At 43.0% G+C, this 12,316-nt stretch overlaps 2 protein-coding genes across 3 annotated transcripts in view; both read right to left on the bottom strand.

Annotated features, from left to right (window-relative positions):
- Window positions 1–11,196, bottom strand: part of mao (monoamine oxidase) — a 40,083-nt gene extending 28,887 nt beyond the window's left edge. Inside the window, exon 1 of the mRNA XM_068329914.1 lies at window positions 10,897–11,196. Within this exon, the coding sequence (XP_068186015.1) occupies window positions 10,897–10,951 (55 nt within the window). The 5' untranslated portion in view covers window positions 10,952–11,196. The remainder of the gene's footprint in view (window positions 1–10,896) is intronic.
- Window positions 6,483–10,177, bottom strand: LOC137605158 (piggyBac transposable element-derived protein 4-like). 2 transcript variants are annotated; one of them, XM_068329611.1, is made up of 3 exons: window positions 8,628–10,176; window positions 7,716–8,239; window positions 7,153–7,353 (listed from the first exon to the last, which is right to left on the bottom strand). In XM_068329611.1, the coding sequence occupies exons 1-3, from the start codon at window positions 9,004–9,006 to the stop codon at window positions 7,297–7,299; spliced, it is 960 nt and encodes a 319-aa protein (XP_068185712.1). In that variant the 5' UTR covers window positions 9,007–10,176; the 3' UTR covers window positions 7,153–7,296. The 2 variants fall into 2 exon arrangements, with proteins under 2 accessions (XP_068185711.1, XP_068185712.1); XM_068329610.1 differs by having other exon boundaries at window positions 6,483–8,239; window positions 8,628–10,177.
- Window positions 11,197–12,316: the final 1,120 nt, after the last annotated feature.

Below are 12,316 nucleotides of genomic sequence, written 5' to 3'. Positions count from 1 at the left end.
AAGGCGCTCAAAGGACTTCATGACCACAGATGTCAGAGCGACGGGTCTGTAGTCGTTAAGTCCTGTGATCTTTTGTCTTCTTGGGGACTGGGACAATGACTGAAGTCTTGAAGCACGCTAGTACATGACAGGTTTCCAGTGAGGTACTGAAGATGTGAGTGAACACTGAAGCCAGCTGGTTGGTACAATGCTTCAAGGTGGAGGGAGAGATGGAGTCTGGGCCTGCAGCATTGCGGTGGTTGAGTCGTTGGAAGAGACTCCTCACCTCTGTTTCTTTGATAAGGATAGGTTGGGGAGGGGGGGGTGGCGATGAGGTGTGGGGCTGTGAAAGGCCAGATGAGACAGTGGGGGAGGGGATGGGGCTGCTGGCCGGTGGATGGTCATTGATAGTGATGGGGGCGTCAGGTCTGTCCCATTGTCTTTCAAAACGACAGTAATAGTCGTTAAGGCTGTTGGCCAGACGTAGGTCATTGACAGAGTGGGGGGCTCTAGGCTTGTAATTGGTGATAGCCTTGAACCCTCTCCAGACAGAGGCAGAGTCGTTGGCTGAGAATTGTTCTTCCATTCTCTTACCGTATGCAGATTTGGCTCTTTTCACCTCCTTACCAAATCTGTACTTGGCCTGCTTGTATCCGCCTCTGTCCCCACTTCTGAATGCAGCCTCCTTCTCTGACCTGAGTCTTCTGAGTGTGGCTGTGAACCAGGGTTTGTCGTTGTTATAGCTAACCCTGGTGCGTGTTGGGATGACGCTGTCCTCACAGAAGGTGATGTAGGACGTCACAGTGTCCGTGTACTCATCTAGACTGTTGGTGGCAGACCTAAAAACATTCTAATCCGTACAGTCCAGACACTCCTGAAGTTCCCCCACTGCATCATTGGTCCACTTCTTGGATGTCCTCACGACAGGTTAGCTTTAATTTCTGCCTATATGCAGGAATCAGATGTACCATGATGTGGTCGGACTGGCCCAGTGCAGCGTGAGGAACAGCATGGTACGCACCACTGATGGTGGAGTAGCAGTGGTCCAGGATGTTCCCTTCTCTGGTGGGGATCTTGATGAGCTGCCTGAACTTTGGGAGGTCTTGGGAGAGATTACCTTTGTTAAAATCCCCGAGGACAGTAACCAAGGCATCCGGGTGTGCACGTTCTGCTCTCAGTATCTCGTCAGCCAGCACGCGCTGCGCCACGTGCACGTTAGCCTCCGGCAGGATGTAAACACCAACAAGAATAAATGAGGAGAACTCACGGGGCGAGTAGAAGGGCTTGCAGTTGATGATAAGGGCTTCCAGGTCCGGGGAACAGTGTCGAGTTAGTACTGTCACATCGTTGCACCAGATGTTGTGGATGTAAAAGCAAATTTCACCTCCTTTCGTTTTGCCAGAACGCGCCATGTTCCTGTCCGCTCTGTAGAGATCGAACCCGCTCAGGTGAAGCACAGAGTCCGGAATGAGATCACACAGCCACGTTTCCATAAAGCACAAGACGTAGGACGTGGAAAAATCCCTGTTTGTGTTTAGCAGCAGGCTCAGCTCGTCCATTCTGTTGCAGAATGAGCGCACGTTAGAGAGGAATATCCCAGGGAGCGCTGTGCGTAGTCCACGCCGGCGGAGATGCAGCAGCGCACCTGAGCTTTCCTCTTCTGCGGCGTCTCACCTTGCTGCGAGCCGTCCTGGCCAGAATTGGCGTTAAAACTGCAGTTGAGGCCAGAAAAGTCAGAAATAAATCCTCTGGAGTAGTAGCTCTGATGGTCATGAGAGCTTCCCTGGAGTAGTAGCCATCAGAGTCGCAGAAAACCGAATTAAAGCTCAAAAGAAGAAAAACAAGGGCGCACCAAAACACTGAGGTGGCCACCCGCGGCACCAACAGTGATCGATCACTAAAGCCACACCCTGTCAAGATGACATTGGCTTCCCCAATGTGCTCATTAGCTTCTTCGGAAGATTTTAGGCTCTGAACAACAATCATCAGACTGCTCAATGGCAAATAATTCCCTCCACCAATGGACAATATTATTTTTTCATGTCATTCCATTTCGATCTGTTGGACAAATTATTTTCTGTGCAATTTTTTGGTCATATCATTTCAGTACAATATTTTCATTTTTTATCTTTTCCATTTGTAGTTAATAGTTTTATAACTTGACTTCTAGTATAATAATTTTATACTAGTATAATTCTAGTATAATTTAATTTTATACTGTTTATATTTTAATTTTATACTGTTTATATTTTAGTTATGTTTAGTATATGTCCTGTTAATGCTGCATGTGTCCGTTAGTGTAGTGTATGTCTTGTGGTATGTCCTGTGATGTCAGTGTTTCTTTTTCTCCTGGTGTTTATCCAGTATTTATTCGTTATGTAATGCCTGAGCAGTGGATATGTGCAATTTCCACTGGGATTAATAAAATATCTATCTATCTGTAATGAAAATTTACATTTTTTGCATTGTGTGTGTGTGGTTTGACTCAACATCTTAAACTCTTATCATGTCCTTACTGAGAACTTGCTTCAAAACCTCTCCATGCAACTGCTGGGCTAAGTCACATCTTAGTTTGTTTGGACAAAGAGGTTACAGCAGGTTACAGCCATCAAACCAGATGGAGAACCAAAGGAGAACCGATGGAGAGGAGATGGAGACCTGTTTTCAGTCAAGGTATAAGATGTTTTATGGGTGCATGAAAGCCTTTAAATTACATTCCAATGTGTAATAAAGATCTCTTAGTTTTCTTAGTTTTGGTGTGATAGGTTTGGTGCATTCCAAAGGTGTAAGGTCTCCTGATACAGATGGTTTACGAGTGCGTGAAAGCCTCCTACACTGCATTCTCGAGGGTGGTGATGTTTATACCTCAGCGGGGGGTACCACCAAAAGGAGGGCTGCCTGAGAGCTGGAACTGGCCATTCCTGCTCGCATGCAGGCCTTTCTTCTTAAAAGGTATAAAAGGTGAGGAGTTTCAGTCTCAGGGTGGTAAGATAAAGAAGAGAGAGAGAAAGATAGGAAGATTGAGAGAGTCAGCTGCGGGTTACATACGGACGCCCAGCCTGGTTGAAGCTACTCTGCCTGGGTTGTAGGCTCTCCTTCCCTGTATCAAGGTAAGAGGCCAAGCATATTTGGAATGCCACCATATATTGCCTTAGCTCAACCAACTATCTGTTTGTTTCTGTGCTCTGTGGGGAATTAAACTACAAGTTTATTCGAGTATCATAGAATTGTTTCTGTGCTCTGTGGGGAATTAAACTACAAGTTTATTCGAGTATCATAGAATTGTTTCTGTGCTCTGTGGGGAATTAAACTACAAGTTTATTCTAGCATCATAGAATTGTTTGTTTGCATTGCTATGCGTTGCGGGGACTAAACGACACATTTGGTCTAGCATCATAGAGGTCTTTTGACTTATTGTTTGTTTGTTGTTTGTACGTATTGTTTCTTAATATCTCTATTCTCTGCGTGTAATAAATCACACATTTATTATAGCCCTAGAGGAGTGGTTTGATTCATTGTGTGAGTGAGTTTTCTGTGTACCCACCTCCTACGAACCTCTTTATTCAAGTTTTTCACAAAACACTATCTAATAGATATTAATTCTATACCTGTGACTTGTGTAATAATCTCCACCCTGTTGCTACTATGCTACAGTGGCATACGGTGAGGTTCACAACAGTGAGGCGCCGACGTTAAAGTCAGCTCTATGAGTCAAACAGAGTGGCATATTTGCCATTAAATTAGCAGCCTGACATTAAATACTGATTAAATGCATTACGAGTGTACCACTCAGTTTGAACAGGGTGTGTTATTTCCTGATCGGAAGTTCGAAGCAAATATTTAAGCTCCAACGTTCGTCTTCTTTTATGAGTTAAATCTTGTTTTGATCGATTGGACATATACATAGTGGTCCTCCCTAACCCCACCAAATCCTAGAATCTGGTAAAAAAAACACTTTGTGCGTCAATAAATCTTTGGAATTTTAGGAATTCATGGCCCGGACAGAATCAAAACGATTAAATTTACTAGTGCGCCATTTGTGATATCACACACTGGGCTGAATTGACCTATCCTGAGTCATATTTGATTGTCTACCCAGATATGGGCGTGGTCATCGCAGAGGTGGAGTTTGTTCAGGCTACGGTAACAGTGTGCAATAATGACCTGGCTAGGAGCTATATACTGAAAGTTCCTCAAAGCTGTTGACAACAGCTAGCATTTGGCTAACTAGTTAGCTCCCCTTCAGTCATGTGTGTGTGTCCACTAAAGGTGTCTCCTCAGCATCATAGCGAACACAGCTGTGTGTGTCCACATCTCTCATTAACAAACAGCCTCAGCCTTTATTAACAGTCTAACAGATATTCACTGTCACACACACACACACACACACTACTCCGAGCTCCTCCCTGGTGACGGAGCTCCTCACCCTATCTCTAAGGGTGCACCCAGCCACTCTACAGAGGAAAGTAATTTCAGCCGCTTGTATCTGAGATCTTGTCCTTTCGGTCATGACAAAAAGCTCATGACTATAGGTGGGAGTAAGAACGTAGATTGACCGGTAAATCGAGAGCTTCATCTTACGACTCAGCTTCTTCTTCCGCACGACAGACCTGAACAGACCCCAAGATACTTAAACTCCTCCAATTGGGGCAAGTCTCTAAGTCTGCTGTGAACATTTCAAGCAGTGGCAGCGAGGATGGTACCAAATCCCTTAACCTGAATTCTATTTTCTCATTCAATGTGAACCACTAAAAATCCATGGGGCCCCTCTCCCACCTTGTGAAATCATCAAGTGTTTATAAGTACAGAGTACACCCAGAGACATTATGTCCTCTTTCTGCCTTTCCTCCTTTTGAGTGTGTCCTCTCAGATCTTTTCACCATACTCTGCCCAGTGTCTCCCCTGTTCCAAATGTGACTTTTCCATGAAAGCATAGCGGTCACAGCCTCAGCATGGAAAGAAATTGATTGTGATCCTTTTTTAGCAGTGTTGGCACCTTAATCACACTCACCACAATGTCAGAGCCAACAAAGTATGCTGCTCACAATATCAGAGGATCCACTGGTTTGTTCTACTTTCGTTAAAAACAATCTTCTTGGTGCCTCTTCAACCACGTACATGCCACTACCACATGTGCTGCATTATCAGAGCCAGCTAACTATACCACCTGCACTGTCCACCAATTCTGAGAAAGTTATTGCTTTGTATTTACTAGGTTCATTTACACCACGTCCTCCACCCTCCTGCTGTTGTGGAAACCTTTGACGCTTTAGTGTTTATTTGTGTATGCATTCATGCCATGCGAGTTAGCATGTCTAGAAGCATTAAGTACAGTGGAAGTATGGTAATGTAAAAATGGTAGCCCCCAAAACTTTTGCACTTACAAGCAGGCACACAGGAAAAAACACCCAAAGACTGTTTTCAAGAAACTAATGTCGCTATGTATGTGCATGTGATTGACTGACTAACTAGTGTGTGCTTCTAATTTCTCTTTGGGGATTACAAAAATAAACATGCCACTATCGACAGCCAGAATTTACTCCACTAGGTTGGCAAAGACAAGACCTAAACTACTCATATTGTAAACATATAAGATAAAATGATGTCACCCGGTCATCATTTTTAGGTGTAATATTAATTGACTATACAAGTATACCTCAGCTTACATTGTTTCAATTCAAGTCGTTCTCCATTATTGTCATGTATGGCGGGATATGGACCCAAATGCAGAACACCAAAAGCAAATCTTTTCTCCATGATTTAATAGCAAACTCAAAAATTCTCCAGACAGACAAGAATCACAAAATCAGGACAGACTACCAGAAACCAAACTTGAGAAATGGACCCGCAACCAGCTCTCATCCAACCTGGCTTAAAAAGCTTCATGATGATAACACCAATGAAGTTCAGGTTTGAAAATCAGTTACTGGTGTGTGGATGAGTATCAGGTGTGGAGAGGACACACAGGTGTGGAGCCGTGGCTCCACCCACAAGCCTGGCCCCTCTCCCTGCCACACACCAGCACTGCCACAGCGAACCGTGACAATTATATGCCAGTTTTCAAAATAAATGCAAGGCAAAGTAAAATCAAGTTTATGTCATTTTACTTGACTTTACATCGGTCCATCACAAATATTGGAACTGTGAAATCACAAACCATTAACTCATTGACTGCCAGACACTTTCAGAGCGGACAGCTCCCCAGTTCCAGAGATTTTGAGCATTTTCACTGAATTTTGAAGGCCCACCAAATATTCATTTTTTAGGCTACATAAACATTCCACATATCACCCGAAACTTTAGACTGTCTTCTTTCATCAGAAAAAAAAGTTTGTTTCTAGCATCTATGTGTGTTTAGTTATTGCCCGTAGAACACAGGGTGGTTTCAGCAAAAACGGCTGATTTTGACCAGAAAACGGAGATAATGACGTTTTACTGCAGAGAAGCAAATTCAAGCAAAACTCCAACATCAAACTTCTGAAAATACTTTTACTTATTGAAACAATGCAAACAACATTAGAAAAAACATTTTTGATGAACAAATGATTTTATAACAATTTTGAAAATTAGACAACATAACAAAGTACATTCATTTCACTCAACTGTCAGAACCATTTACAGGTGAGTGTGTGTGGGTGTAATCAATGATATTTTTTTTGCGTGTGATACGCAGTGAAGCATTCTCCTGCATGCAGGGGAATACGACATGCCTTGCACCACATCCTGGTCTCACTCCTCCCACCCCTTCTAACACACACCCGACATTTCCTTGAGGGATGTGCCTTCTTTGTGGTGGCCCTCAAACGTTCCAGCTTGTGCCTGGACATCAGGCCATCGAGTCTGCCTTCTGGGTCTCTGTTTCTGAGTGACCTGGTTTGCAGCACGTCTTCGACCTCCATCTCCTCGCCCTCCTCATGTGACACGTACCCCTTTTCAGTCCAGGACCTGGCAATATCCTTCATGAAATCCAGGTGTGTTTTCTTGATCCCTGGGTTCCTGGACCTGAATAACACATAGGCATTGTACACACAAATCTGGAACAAATAGGCGACAAACTTTTTTGTCCAGTTTTGAGTTTTCCTGATGAAGGGGTAGTACGCAATGTTCTGGTCAAGTTTGTCCACCCCATTCATGCAGGAATTGTACTGAACCACACACTTCGGTTTGAGCTGTGCCACTTTTTCCCGCTGACCCTTCTGCCACACCTCCACCCTCTGCATCCTGTCGTTGTGGCAGGTTGTAATCATTCTCACCAGGCGCTTGTCCTGCCAGGCCAAGACCAGTACCCGGCCGTTGTGTCGCACCACCTTCCCCTCCTCACCCAAGTCTCTCTTTGACGGCTCTCTGATGATCTGTGGTTCGCCACGGTTTTTCCTGAGGGTTCCACAAACATTAGTCTTTTTTTTACACAACTGCTCACACAGTTTGACGGAATTATAAAAATTGTCCATGAATATTGTGTACCCCTGCTCGGTCAGGCGGTCAAGGAGGGAGAACACAATGTCTGGGAGTGTGCTCGACTGGCCAACATAAGGCAACATATTATAACAATAGCCAGTCCGCGAGTCACACAAAATATAAGATTTGATGCCATATTTGACTGGCTTCTGAGGGTTGTAAACCCTGAAGTTCAAGCGGCCACGCCACTGCAACATCCCCTCATCAATGCAAATGTTTTCATGGGGCTGATACAGCTGTTTGAATTTAGAAATAATAAAATCAAGGACAGGACGCACTTTATAAAGTTTATCTCCAGCATCCTGTGAGGCATTGTCATTGAAGTGGAGAAACTTCCCAATTAGCTGGAACCTGTTGCGTGGCATGGTGTTGTTGAAGTACGGAATGGCTTCCATTGGATCCTCACTCCAGTACATGCTGACGCTGGGCTTCTTTATGTAGCCGGTGAGGAACATAAGACCCAAGTATTTTTTGAGCTCTGGAACTGTCACCGGTTTCCACACCCTCTCTCTGGAGTGTGGCAGAGCTTCAGGATGTGCCTGTATAAACTGCCGTGCATACAGGTTGGTCTGAGACGCAATGTGACCCAGCAGCTCGTCAGTCAGAAACAGCTCCATGAAGTCAACCGGCTGGTCTGAATCCAGGTCTGCAGCCGCATTCTGGGGACCAGGGGTTGCCACGAATGGGAACTTAGTGGGTTTCCAGCCATCATGACTCCAAACACCTGCATCCACCTCCAGTGATTGGCGTCTCCTCGCACCTCTCCCTCTAGCAGGTGCACGTCCTCTACTCTTTTTAGGGACTGTAAAATATAGAAATATACAATTTTACACTATAGATATATGCATGCTTGAAATAAGTAGGATATCATTTTACACAACATATATATATATATATATATATATATTATATACACACATGCCTGAAATATGTACCATTCTACAAAACATACACACACACACATATTATACATATATACACACACATGCCTGAAATATGTACCATTCTACAAAACACACACACACACACACACACACACACACATATTATACATATATACACACACATGCCTGAAATAAGTACCATTTTACACAAAAGAGTAATACATTCATGGATGGGGAACAACTTATGCGGGATGGAGGGCCGACACGTGTTTTTTACATCATGCAACAAAGTAGCAAAATAGTTACCTTTGCTCCTCAGCTCCTCCGTGGGCTCCCACGGATCTGGGGAGGACTCCCTGCTGCTTTCTGACGGAATCCACTCAGACGACGAGTCCGGGTCCGGTTCAGAGTCAGAACTGTCGCCGGACAGACGCAGCGGAGAACTCTCCGCAGCGGCGCTCCCACGTGGGACGCCGCCGAACTGCGGGGGGGCCCCGCTACAACCCGCCACGCTTTCCTCGCCACGGATCCGGTCTTCAACCTCCTTGGGTGCATCTCCTGCACCCCCCCGATCCTTACCGCTGTCGCTCATTTCCACAGCAGCTACACTGCCAGACAAGCTCTGTGCCAGTGTGAGCTGCTTGAACCTGCCTCCTCCACATGCTTTCGCCTTGCGCTTCGCCATTTTGCTCTCCACTACTACCCCAACACCGACGCTTCTTCGTCGTTTTATCTGGTGATCTAGGGTGTGAAACACTGCCCCCGACCGGAATAAATGGAATACAAGGCTGAAAATCACACAGAATGTGCGAAACGCTTTGATCTAACGTTCCCTATAAAAAACGCCTAAGACGAAATATGACATCTTTGGCACTCAACGTTTGGATTCTATAAGACGAAATATTTCGTCTTTGGCACTCTGTGAGTTAAAAAGCACATAATATCATGTTACTGTACAATAATTAAGAATAAAACCTTATAATATACCCACAATAAGTAAGAAGTGGATGAAAATGAGACAGTGTAATTATTTGCTGTACTATATTAGAAAATAACATTTCATTGTTTGTAAGTTTAAAATTGATTCATATAAACCAAATATTATTGAAAATGTATTCATAAAGAAAGTACAGTACAGCACTGGGAATACAGTGCGCCCTCGTTCCTCGCGGTTAATGCGTTCCAGGAACCACACGCGATTAACTAATTTTGCGATAGAGCGACAAACTATTTATCTTACTATTTATGGTAATTTAAACATTTATGACCCTCCCCATAATGATATTAAACTATCTTCTATCTGTATTACCTTTTCCCACACTCTGATAAGACTGCTTAAAGCACTTTTGTGTGTCACGTAAATCTGAGACTAACGTAACGCACTTTTGCATGCCATCAGCCAATAGAATGTGCATACGGTATCACATGGCCACCTACCAAAACTACCCAATGAAGTGAAGTCGCGAGTGTTGTTGCCCGAATGCACGAGTATTTGCACAGTACTTAGTTTCCCAGTTTGGGATCAATTAAGTATATCTATCTATCTATCTATGTATTTATCGACTCTAGTTTTACATAAACGTTATCCGTTTTACTGGCCATGAACACTCATGTGTTCTGTAATCCTTATTGTTTTAAAGTGAGAAAGAAAATTCAAAATCTACATCTCCAGGTCAAACTATGTACAAATGTGTAACAAGAGTTTCTCTCTCTCTTTCTACATAAAAAAAATCCTTCAAGTCACAAAAGGTTTGAGGGCAAAAGTATAATTTTTTTTTCTGACCTCATCATGTTTCTGGATCAGCTTTTATTTGAACAGTAAAACAAGAAGTGGTGAACCAGTTTTTACAGACCGAGAATTTCATAGATTGACAAAACTAAGGAAAAAAGTAAAAGAAATTATTTCAGAAGAGAAGATTGTAGAGAACGGATAATTGTTTTTTTCCCCTAATTTTCTCTGCTTTTTTTAGTTTAATAAATGTTAAAAGGTTAGATGTTTTTTTGTACAGAAAACGCACAGTAAACGCACAGTACTATTGAAAATCCTCTTTACGTGAATCTCTTGGATTTTTTTGTCAACGTGATTACTTTGTATTTTATGAATTTAATTAATTGAATTAATTTATGACTTTTATGAATAAATGTGTTGTTAAAAATTAAAACAAAAATCTCTCTTCACCCCCTTCCCACATACACACACACACACACACACACACACACACACACACACACACACACACACACACACACACACACACACACACAGTGTGATTAGCTATTACTTAACGGGCACTACTGCTGCCTTACAATGGTGTAAAGGGAGGGAGGAACAGTCGCGGAAGAGACCAGGACGCCGACAAAACGGGTGTCGTTCAGCTCGCCAGCTTTCGTTTCTCAGATAATGAACGAATCAGTTCCGGACTGCGGATGTTTTTCAGTGTTTTAATGCAAAAACAGCCTTTTTGCCACAGCTGCCTGTCGCATCTAGAGCGCACAGGGAGACGTGCGGACGGTTTATGTAACCAACAGTTGCTCTCAAAATTTCATAGCCAATGAATGTTTACCGCTGCCCTACCTGATATTCCTCCGCCGACCACTACTACGTCGTAGGTGTTGCTTGGTGAAGTCATGGCGCTTCCTTCTTGCCCTGGCCGCTGCACCGTGCTGCTCTGTCGCCGAACGAAGAAATCAGAACTATGCGCATCTGTATTAATAGCACTCGGCAGGCCTCGCGCCAGACTCCGCCCACCGATCCTGGAGCAGAGCGCGCGTCTTGATAAGGACGACGAGCACTCAGATGCAGCGAGTCAGTCACCCGTTCCATCTCCGATGGTGTTTAACGTCTGTCATGTAAACATTATTCCATGCTATCAGAGGATATAAAGGTAATGAACTGCCGTCGATGCTTCTTCTTCTTTCTTTTTTTTTAAATTTTGAAATTCATAATAAGTCTAGTATTTGTTAAGAAAACCTGGATAACTAATAATGAGAAAGATGATGAAGAATCAAAAGATGTATTCGAATGAGTGTCACACCGAAACATTTGTCTTTGTATACTTACAATTTGTTATAAATTATGAAAAACAGTGCGCTGAGTTGAGCAGGATGTGACTTGGTTCTCCTGTTCTGTTTAATTGGAGAAACCTCAAGGGGTTTTTGGATCTGTATCAAGAGGCTTCCATGTGTTTAATTTGAGGAGGCACTGTGCAATTTTTGTAGTTTGATAAGGAATAACATCTGCTCACATACGTCCACAAATTCCATGAGACACAAATTAACAAATAAACATTTTACATAAAATTCTGTCAATCATTTGCCCTAGTTGAAGGTATGTTTGATATAGTACAACAAGAGATCAGAATCCAAAGTAGCTCTTTCAAACAGCGATAAGGCAAGGACAAAGTTTGAATAAACAAGATGAGTCTATTAAAACAGAAGACACACACACACACAGGAAACACGAGAAATTGTATGGAAAAGAAAGGAATGCAACAATGTCCTAATTCACTGGCAGAAATACAGGAGTACACTGGGAGATAATGATATCACAAGAATCAGATGTCGCAGTGAGGATGAGGCACTGAGACACAGAGGAAGAACTGGACAATAAAATCAAGGTACACAAAATTTACCAGAACTGGAGACAAAAAGGACTGTGCAGAGATAAAAGAATCTATAAGCTAAAATACATCAGCCAAGATGAAAATGAACAAGATGTACAAAGCCAATTATGAGGGGAAATACTTTTTCCACATACAGTAGGAAAAAACAAATGCACAGAATTATGACAACCTCCTCCTACGCTCTCACAAAGCCAATAACAATGCTATTTGCATGTAATGGAGAAAATAATTACAGTTAAATTATTTAGAGTCTGAAATCCACTGGAACCTAAATCAAATATTGCCTACTTTAACCATGGCTCATATTTCATTCCTAACAGCTTTTGAGCACATTCCAGCTGACTATGGGATAGGTATACCAAGACAAGTTCA

The sequence above is a fragment of the Antennarius striatus genome, chromosome 12 (genome assembly GCF_040054535.1).
Source record: "Antennarius striatus isolate MH-2024 chromosome 12, ASM4005453v1, whole genome shotgun sequence".
Lineage (NCBI taxonomy): Eukaryota > Metazoa > Chordata > Actinopteri > Lophiiformes > Antennariidae > Antennarius > Antennarius striatus.
Note: the sequence above shows the minus strand (reverse complement) of the source record. Positions and strands in the feature narration are given on the sequence as shown.